Source organism: Homarus americanus, unplaced genomic scaffold (assembly GCF_018991925.1).
Source record: "Homarus americanus isolate GMGI-L3 unplaced genomic scaffold, GMGI_Hamer_2.0 scaffold25827, whole genome shotgun sequence".
Taxonomy (NCBI): domain Eukaryota; kingdom Metazoa; phylum Arthropoda; class Malacostraca; order Decapoda; family Nephropidae; genus Homarus; species Homarus americanus.
Window position 1 is genome coordinate 2,986,942 of NW_024738300.1, and position 10,817 is coordinate 2,997,758.

The following is a 10,817-nucleotide window of genomic DNA, read 5'->3' on the forward strand; positions in this document are numbered from 1 at the left end:
TGGACGGTGTCGAACATATTATACCCTCGGTTACTTTCATTATATAAAGGCCAAGCTAAGGTTTACACAGGAGGCGGAGCTAGAGTCAATCACCCATCTGATAGGTGCACGTGTTAGCAATCTCACCGAAAACGCTGTGATTGGGTAGAGAGAAATGTATTTGTGATGTAAGATGTGAACTTAGTGAAAACGAGAAACAAAGGCGCGTTCTTGTATTCATTTTTAGATTGATGTCAACATGTGGAAGGATGCTCGATATGACGATAATATTTAATGTTGCGGTGTTTGAATGACAATTTATTCCTTTGATAATAATAATGATGTTACGCTGTAGACTGATTTTAACATACGTCTCCAGATCTCATGCAGTGGCGGTCTCGACAGTCTACAGGTACTGGTGCAGACTTTTAAAATTTTCAAAAAATATTTCAATAAAAGGCTCGTACAGTATATAAATAAATAGTTCTTGAGGAAGGATCACACATTTGTTATATATATATACACACACAATGTTAGGCATGAGTGGTTGTAGGCTAGGTTATAAATAGCAGAATTAGTAGTTGCTAAAGTTAATATGAAAACACATAAAAGCAGTTTGGTACTGACACATACACACACACACGCACTCTCATTATTATCCTGACCTGTGTAAAACCACTGGTGTACCCTCAGTTCTATCACTTGAACTGTCTTGTCTAGGCGCCACTTGTAGTTTGACACATACATATATCTACAGAATAATCCCTGTTGATGTGGAATATCAGCTCACTTCAACGTCATCGTATCTCACACAAGTCAATTCGAAAATAGAGTCGTTGATTTATTTCCAGATACTGGTACAAGAGGACAAGATACAACCTTTGTTGTTGAAGCCTCTTCCAAAATTCAATCGCATAGAATATGGGCATAAAGACACATATACACGCGCTTACATATGCATAGCACAGAGCGTACACATCACAAAAGATTCTGAACGTTCACATTTTATAACAGGATAAAATACATTACAGTACCTCTTCTGCATAGCGGGTATAATGGGATTGTCCTTCTGGCTGACAACGGAAGCTGAGAAGGGCAAGTATTTTTCTTGAGATGTGTAGAAATCACAACGAACTGTTAGGAATAGGTTTCTATTTATCTTGATTTGTGGGATGAAATTCCTTTGAAGAAAGTTTTCCAAATATTGTGAAATAACTATAAATTTTACTGAACAGGCCCGATCCTTTTTGATTAGATAATTGTTTTGAAGGGTATAGGACGGAACATACAACGCTTTGTTTTTTGTTTTTTGTTTTGTTTTTAACGGGCATAGATCATTTTTAATGACCCACATCAAGGCCAGGGGGGCGAGAATGTAACAAGGCAATAATAATAATAATAATGATGATGATGATGATGATGATGATGATGATGTATAGATAATACTAATAGTAAAATTAATACAAATTAATAACAATTATAATAAAAAACTATAAATACTAATAAAAAATTATAAATAATAATAAAAATAATAATAATATTATTATTATTATTATTATTATTATTATTATTATTATTATTATTATTAATGAGCTATAAATAAATACAAAAATTCAATAAAAATATCATGAGTGAGAAATTATATATGTACAGTATATTGTGTTGTCTAAGTAAGAGAAACAATTGAGACCCTGCAATTGAGTGTAAATGAGGCAGAAAGTCAGATCAGCAACCTGGGACTTGGTAACAATTTTTGTGATGCCATATGGCAGCAGGGTCTACCATTAGACAACACTTTATGCTTCCAATATCCAAAAGGTAAATCATTGACTACAGTAACCTGAAGTGTACGATCCTTTGCTGGCTAATAAAAGCGACTAACAAATGTTCGTGTGTAGTATTTACCAATGAGATTTCTGATTAAGACACCGAGACTAAAGTGACAGAGACAGTATTATGGCAAGTAAAAATGTATAATATGATATTAAAAAATGCACACGAATATATTCCACATTTATGGAGGCTCCGGTAAGGATGAGGTATGTGTTTCACGGCCTGGAGGGCCATGAGGTTGCCAGCGTAGCTCCGTGTTAACACCAGCATCATCAACATCCACACCGCCACTGTCGGCCGTTTCCACTACTAGTCAGAAGGAAACGAAACATCTAAATGGAAACGGCCCTTTGAAATGAATCAAGAAGATGGAAATGGAGGTAGAGTACAACCATTTCAGTTTATTTTTGGGTTTTCCTTTAAAACTGGAGCAAATTTTGATAAACAGTCACTACAAAAGTCCGGTACGAATCTGGTATGCAATGGATTTCTTGTAACGATAAAATGTAGTCTAGTATATATATATATATATATATATATATATATATATATATATATATATATATATATATATATATATATATATATATATATATATATATATATATATATATATATATATATATATTAGGGTGGTTCACAAAAAATAAAGTTCTCTATATTAGTAGTGCTCAATGTTTATTTGCGTCCTTTACATGAAAAAACATTTCAGGCGAAATTATAGGTAATTACAACTTCATTTAGGGTATGCACAAGTGGCCCGAAAATTCTACTACTCTAATGTTTTCTCCCTCTATAAAATAATTCTTGTTCCTGACATCAGATACACGCGATTTATTTGTTACTTTTATTTGTAGGTGTTTATTTTATCCAAAATATGAGATTAACATAAAGAACACATGTAAGAGAAACATACATCACAGAATATTAGCCTTCTTTATGTTGGGATACTGACGTCGATGTGAGGTGACCACCTGAAGCAATTACAGTACTGCTTTTGATCTTCGCTTTTCGTAATTGAAGAGTTGTAGTCCTGGATAAGCTTCACCGCTCTTTCGGCCACATCATTCACCACCTGCAACTCTTGTAGAATTTCCCTTGACTGAAGGAACTGTGGATCGTCATTCCATTGACTTGGATCTTTGGAGACGAATCCAAAATCCAGGAGCGTGGTTTGAAAGAAGCAGTTAGTATTTGTGGATGCAAGTTTTTTAAGCTCCAGTGATGGAATTTCTTCTTCTGTCACTTTCAGCTTCTTTGGACATTCCTTTTTCTCGTTCTCTCCCTTCATTGACTCAAGGATTTCTCTTTTCTCAGCATACGAAACACTATCACTGAAGAGAGCCAGAGCTACTGAGTCCTCACTTAAATACTAGAGATGCCGCTGGAAAGCCTTTGTTGCTGCCATTCCAATTGATTCATCTTTTTTCTCTCCATAGTAATGAAGTTGTTTGAGGAAGGATATATCATTGCTTGGAGCTTCAAACACTTTAGGAGCTTTGAACCACATTGGACCGTACACAAGAGCAACAAAAAGGGACATGGTCTGAATCAGCTTCTTCTCCTTGATAGTTAGCTGGAACCGGTGCTGAAACATGAATATCTGGAGAGAGTATAATGTTTTAGACATCCAACGAGCATGGTGTACGGGGCCAGGCTTTCCAAAACGAATCCCTCGGGGCGGAGTAACACCCAGGAATATCACACAAAGTTCCATAAGTCGGAGGTAATCGTCCCGGGGCTGAGTCTGCTTGAGAGCCTTCTTGTAGTAGTCGATAACTTTTTGCACCCATTCAGAATTTTCCTTCAACACTGCAGTGATATATCCATTGGTCTCTCCAATCTTGAATTCCAACTGCTTGATTTGATGCCACTGCTTTTTAAACCTCTGGAACAAGAGAACATCAAGACCACTAGATGACCCAGGAATGGCTTTGAAGACATCTCTAAGAACAACTTCCAAGATATGGTGTCTGCAAGGAAGGTATAGGAGATTTCTTCCCAATCTCTCTTCAATCAAGGTACAAGCTCCACGAACATGACCAGTGTTAGCGGCAGTGGTGTCAAAGCACATGGCGACAACCCGGTCATCGACATTCCAGTCTTTCAAAGTATCCACCACAGCAGTAGCTTGCGCCACTCCCGTTCCTGATGATAGGTGTGGAACGCCCAATAACTGGACATTCCCTACTGAAGAGGATACATCTTTCCCTGAGATCAGTATTGAGAGTTGTTCAACAGATTCCTCTCCTGTTAGAGATGGAAGGAGCTTACCATCCCAATGAACCACAATTCCAGTCTTGGCTCCTGAGGATATGACAGTTTGCTTCACAGAAGCAGTGTGATCTCTACGATATCGGATACGGGCTCTCCTGATTGTGGAACGGCAGATGGGCAGCTCACTAATGTTCCTTCCAAGGTCTGCTGCAGTAGCTGCCACAATATGAACAGCCTGTCGGTCACTTGTATTGGCTCTGTCCATGGCAGCAGCAAGACGACCTAAAACTATGTTTTCAGATTTGTTTTGAGATGATACATGAGAGGTTGACGGGCCAGGAACAGTAAAATCTGGATCCATTTCGACCCGAGGCATCTTTTGATATGAAGGGTGTCTTTCATCTTCATCAGAGCTGCTACTTGATTCCAACTGAACAGTCTGTAGCTCTTCATGCATCCGCTTTTTTGCCACTTTCTTTCGCATTTCTGCTTGCTGCTTCTGGTATATTTGCTTCATTTCTTTCTTGCCCAGGACTTTGTCAGGTTGTCCCATATGAAACTTGCGTTCTCCCTCTTGATCCTCCAAGAAAACGAGGAATTCCTTCAGCCGAATCAGATTTTCTGCATCATGATGCTTGATATTGAAGAGATGATTAATTTTTTTTTGAGAATTGTTTTTCTTTCTGTGTCTGTGGGTGACTCTTTCTGGTAAATCCTTTCTTTAGCTTCTCCCAGGTAATTAAGATTTCCTCTAGTGTTCGTTTGATATTGCGCTCCTCTTGAGTGGGGATGCGAGCTATTCTCCATATATCCATTGTTTCCTTCACCACTATACTGATACACTCCTTTTTTGTAAGAGTTGGCGTGCTTAGCTTGAGGTGATGGAAAAAACATTGAAAAACTTGTCTAAGAGTAGGCGACGTGACTTCGGCATGAATTCAATTGTATTTACTATGAGGTCGATAGCTGTCTTCTTAAATAGTGCATTCGACATTATTTCAGCCTGTAAGGAAAATGAATTTGGTGAAAAACACTTGCCATGTTATATATGATATAGTATATCATTGATATACTGTACAGTGTGCACATAGATGAAATAAGTAACATATAATAAACAACAGAATATGCTTGAAATAATGTACAAATTCAACGGAATCAGTATGCAAGATAAATTAGGCTCATAAGTACATGAAATGAACATCACAGAACACACCTTACAGTATGGGCTACAGCAGTAGGGGGTGGGCGGTGTTGACATGCAAAAGGTCCTGATTCTGCTAAATGCCTGGTTTAAAAGGCGGCGTGGCCGCCTGGACTCCAGGAGACTGCCCCCTCAAATGATGTTGTGAGGACCAGCTAGCAGTGGTGAACAACATCTCCCAATCGTGGCCGAGTTTTCTGTACTTGAAAAAATTACACAGTACTATCTTCCCTTGGAACACCATACTGGTTTGCATTGACCGGCACTTGTAAGTACAGCCAAAGTGATGACATATCCCCCAGTACTGAAATTTTGTGGCCTACTCGTTCCTGCCTTATCTGGAGCAATAAGCCAACGCGGAATGAAGTGTAGCTAAGATTAATAGTGTTATGAACTTTGTACCATGTCATTATGTTCAATAATCAATTATAATTAAGATAAATTGTGTGAGACAAACTAATTATGTATCAGATAGATCACCATGTAATACTAATGAACGCCTTGTTGTCTGCAGGTTTTGACCACATCAATAAATATTGAATGCGACAAAAGACCGGTTTCAATCATTCCCTTCGACGTACCCATCACCTGAACGTCCTTAACTAAGGCGCTTACAGTCAAAACAATTGCGGGAGGGCATCGAAAGGAATACTTAATTACCAGGAGAAAAAAAAAGGACCACAGCACACGTCACCAATGCCAGGAGTTCAGCGTGGAAGAACGTAGATCATCAGTCAACCACCCACCCACAGTGGGTGGGACATCGGCCCGGGAGACAATGTCTTGTGTTTAAATGAAGTGTTCAAATATCTGAGGGGTTGTCATAAAATTTCGGCTCAAGCGTATGGTGCTGTGAACGTTTGTTTACAACTAGCCAACCCTCGCACCCAGTGAACGAATATTCACTAAAGTCGGACAGCGTCGTAAAGTATGTGTGTGTCTGCACCAGTGATCAAAACGGGCAGCTGACCTGGTTTGAGGAAAACAAATAACCAACTCAACGAATTACAAGGTACGTGTAATTAAATTGACTTAATATCACCCCAAATTGTGACACCGTAAACAAACAGCAGTGATCCACTTGTAACCATAAGCCTTCTTCTGTGTTTCCATGCTCTTACACTCTGTCTCACTTTAAAAAGCTGGTTTTCCGGCATCTTCGTGGTGTAGATTAATACAGTATAACCTTTTTTTTCTATATTTTCAATTTCTTTCCGTTCTTTTTTTTCGCCCCCCAGGCTCCGTTGTGGGTCGTTTGACCTGTGCCCGGGTGGGCTAATTCCCGTAAAAAAAAAAAAAAAAAAACTTGCAACACCATAAGCAACCAACAGTGACCTACTATTGTCAAACATACATACAAACAGTGAGCCACACCACCGAACGCAAATACAGTCAGTGAGTAGTGGTTCATCGAACAAAACTTTGAGACCTAACCGAAGCTGCAAATAATTCTCAATAAGAGGACCAGAGGTAGTGGGAATGGATTCAGAGCAACGAAAGGGAAATGTGAACATGGAAGAAGGTGACCGAGACCCAGAGGCAGAAGTTGTCCCTCCGGAGCTGAACGACCACGATGTTACGGCTACAGAAGCTGAAAGGGGCCACCCTCTGCCTGATTCTGAATGCTCAGCACCTGACCAAAATCCCGGATCTAACATAATGGCAGAAGTGAGGAAGAACTGTGACTGAAATGCTTGAAGCGTATTTTGCAAAAGGGAACACAGCACGACGTTTGGACGTAGGGAACGACAAACCCAGGCTGAAGACAACATCAGGGGGGACTCTTGGCAAGTCTCCCACTGGGATGACTGGACGCCCCAAGGGCCGCAAGGAATCGACCGACAAAGACGAAGACGTGCAACGAGTTGAAATGGAGCAGCCTGAAAGGGGAGAGAAGTACGGCGGCAAGGAAGAATCCTGCAGCACCTCATCTTCACTGAAGGATATGTTGTCATCCTACCACATGCAAAATGCACGCATCCCTACTTTCAAGGGGGAGAGCCGTGGAGAATATTGGGACTACATGAATAGCTTCAAGAAATATGTGGGAACCTCCGCTGCCCCAGATTCGGAGGAACTTCAAATGTTAATCCACTCGTGTTCAAGTAATATTCGGAATGTTCTCAACCCATTCACCAGGATGAAGTCCTCTGAGGGCTATGGAAAGGTCCTGAGCACCCTGAAGGACCGGTATGGTGATGAGGATGCCCATATCGAAGAGTTATTGATAAACCTGATCAACGGACCACTTGTCAAAATAACCAACGGCGAGGGCCTGCAGGACTTGGCTGACGAACCTCAGGCGTGCATTTGCAGCTTCGAGTCCATGTACTCACAAGAAACCCTCGAGCATCTCCTCGTAAAGAAAGGCATAATTGAAAGGCTTCCTGGTCGTTTACAAGAAAGGTATGAGATTGCAGTCCTCGATCACCCTCCAAAGAGATATGGCCATATGAAAATAAGGGACACCTGGAAGTTCATACAAAGCAGAGCGAAGGAGGCAAAAAGGGCCCATACTCGATACACTAGTTTGAGATGCGAAGGAAAAGACCGATCTAGCAAACAAGCCATAACTCTTGTGACCAACGACGTGGGAGAACGAGATTGTCCACTTTATCATGGCCCTCATCAACTGCCACAATGCTCAAACTTCCGGAAGTTGACAAAGATGGGAAAAAGGGACCCAGTCAAATAGTTGGGCTATTGCTTCTTGTGCCTAAGGGGCCGGCACCAAGCTAGCAACTGTATGTCTTGCTTCCGCCCATGCGACATCGACGGGTGTGGGAAGGCACATTCAAAATGGCTCCACCTGCCAAAGGAAGGGACAGACATGTCGCCAAGGAAGGCAAGTGGGAGCAGCAGCCAGATCATAAAATTGAATAGTGTAGATGCTGACGTTAAGGAAGGCCGATGATTCAAGAGAGAGCACAAGGACTGTGACTTCGAAGATAGAGAACAGAGTGGTGGAACTGGAGGAAGGAAGAATAGAAAGAGAGAGCCCCAAGAAGATGACCAAGGCAATCAGCTGAGGCGGTTCGACCCAGCCGACAACAGACAAGGAGAGAGGACACATGTGAATTACGCGGATACTACTGTAAAAAGGCGAGATCAATGACTAAGCCAAGACAAGGTCGTGCTTCCACAACTAGAAGTACAAGTAATAAGGAAGGGGTTTACAGGATCGGAGAGAACCACGGCGCTACTGGACACAGGCAGCGACAGGTCTTATTGTGCCAAACGACTGATCGAAGGACTAAGAATACGAGGGAAACCAACATCGCTCTTTATATACACGTTAACCCAAGGGGAACAATGTAACACCACATAAGTAGATCTGGTAGTAAGAGGCATTAACATCTGGAGAGCGAAGTGCCCAATATCCCTTCCTAAGGTACTAGTACTTGACAGACTGCCATCTTCTTTAGAAAACTCAACAGCTACAGCCCTAGACATAGATGCTTGGGGACATCTTCGAGGACTTGCTCCACTTCCACCAAACAGACGAGTCGCAGAGTTACTGATTGGACAAGATTGCCCAGATGCCCTGATTCCCCTCGAGTGTCGGACAGGGCTGGATAGAGCACCTTTTGCAATAAGGACAAGATTGGGTTGGACGAGTAATAGGCCCCTGATGGGCAATTTAACTCACAGGTTTACAACGGAATGTTCCATTCTGACCGCTTCTACAGAAAAAAAACTAGTTTGAAAGAACAGGTGAGGCGCTTCTGGGAGATCGAAGCGTTACACCAGACCACGGAAGATGGCTCCCCATCATCAGTGGAGGATAAACGGGTCATCGAGCTTTGGTCGTCGACTGAACAGAGAGTGGAGGGACACTACCAATTCCCAATCCCATTCCGGCGTCAACCGCCCTGTCTACCTAACAACAGAGCGCTCGCCGAGCGTCGCCTACTGGGACTAAAGAAACGCCTATCGAGGGACACAAGGTTGAGACTCCGGTACAAGGAGGAGATGGAAAAGTTATTCAACGAAGGCTTCGCCGAAAGAGTGCCACTAAGGCAATTATCGGAGTCCTGTGGAAGTAGCTGGTACCTGCCTCATCACCCAGTACTAAACCCCAACAAACCAGACAAGGTACGGATAGTCTTCGATTGTGCAGCAGCCTTCACGAAGACCTCACTCAACAACCAAGTGCTCCAAGGACCAGACCTCAACAACAAATTGATTTAGAGTACTCATGCGGTTTAGACAAGAGCCGATCGCCCTGATGGCCGACATCGAAGCAATGTTCCATCAAGTGAAGGTAAACCGAGCACAGAGACGCTTTACGATTCCTCTGGTGGGAAGGTGGAGATTTGACACAAACACCAATGACATGTAGGATGACAGTGCATCTCTTCGGAGGAGTGTGGAGTCCCTCGTGTGCGGCCTATGCTCTGCAACGGACCTTCCAAGACTTCGGAGATGAGTTCTCGGATGCCGCAAATAGAGCGAAATCAAACTTCTATGTAGACGACCTGCTCCTGTCAGTAACTGAACCAAAAGAAGCAATTATGATATATCGGCAGTTGCGGCATCTTTTTTCCCCTGGAAGGTTTCAAACTCACAAAATGGATCAGCAACGACAAAGAGGTCCTCAACACGATACCATTTGAAAGTCGACATGCTGGAGTGAAGGAAGTGAACCTGGAATGTGAAGACCTACCCACGGAGAGAGCCTTGGGAGTCATGTGGGACCTATATGGAGACCAGTTTGCAGCAAAGGTTCAGGTTCCCACCCGACAGGCGAAAAAAAGGGCTTACTAGCAGTGGTAAGCTCGGTGTACGACCCTCTAGGATTCATCTGCCCAATCACCATCAAAGCCAAGCTCATTTTCCAAGACGAATGCAGGCAGGAGAAGGACTGGGAAGAAGACATCACAAAGCAAAACCTTCACAAGTGGTTGCGGTGACTCGAAGATTTGAAATCACTGAGAAACTTCAAAGTTCCTCGCTGCTACAGACCCGGGGGCCTAGGTTGTGCCACCTCATCGCAACTCCATCACTTCTGTGACGCCTCACAAGTGGCCTATGCAGTTGTAACGTACCTACGGACAGTAGATAATGAAGGAAATGCCAGATGTTCTTTCGTTTGTGGCAAGGCTCGTCTGGCCCCTCTCAAACAGCTAATGGTCCCATGGCTAGAACTCTGTGCAGCAGTCCTGGCGACAGGAGCAGACCAGGCAATCAAGCGTGAAATTGGAGTCCACTTGAAGAATCCGTGTTCCGGACGGACAGTATGATTGTGATCAAGTACATCGCCATCCTAGAGAAACGTTTCCATACCTTCGTTGCCAACAGGATCTCAGCTATACATGAAGTCACGGAGAAGGCCCAATGGAGACATATACGATCAAGATGGAATCCAGCAAATGATGCTACAAGAGGCATACCTGTTGAAGACATGTTAAAGGAATGCAGAAGGATTGATGGTCCCTCTTTTTTGTCTTTACCTGAGGAGTACTGGCCGAGAGAACCTGAAATCAGACACGAACTTGAGAATGATCCCGAGGTTAAGCTCGAGGCGGTGTCATCAGCCACAGCAGGAAATAACGCCGATGCCATCATGCAACTGATATGGAGCTGG

The 10,817-nt window shown here is 42.7% G+C and overlaps 1 protein-coding gene across 1 annotated transcript; it reads left to right on the forward strand.

The window, feature by feature from the left end:
* The first annotated feature begins 9,573 nt into the window (after positions 1 to 9,573).
* Positions 9,574 to 9,997, forward strand: LOC121873923. Its single transcript, XM_042377801.1, has 2 exons — positions 9,574 to 9,716; positions 9,760 to 9,997. Exons 1-2 carry the CDS (start codon positions 9,574 to 9,576, stop codon positions 9,995 to 9,997), a joined length of 381 nt encoding a protein of 126 aa, XP_042233735.1.
* Positions 9,998 to 10,817: the final 820 nt, after the last annotated feature.

Excerpts from the sequence above, each read along its gene's own strand:
- LOC121873923 (XM_042377801.1), top strand. The coding sequence starts at position 9,574 with ATGACAGTGCATCTCTTCGGAGGAGTGTGGAGTCCCTCGTGTGCGGCC. Across the intron at positions 9,717-9,759 it reads TATGTAGACGACCTGCTCCT|TTGCGGCATCTTTTTTCCCC; the intron begins GTCAGTAACTGA and ends ATATATCGGCAG.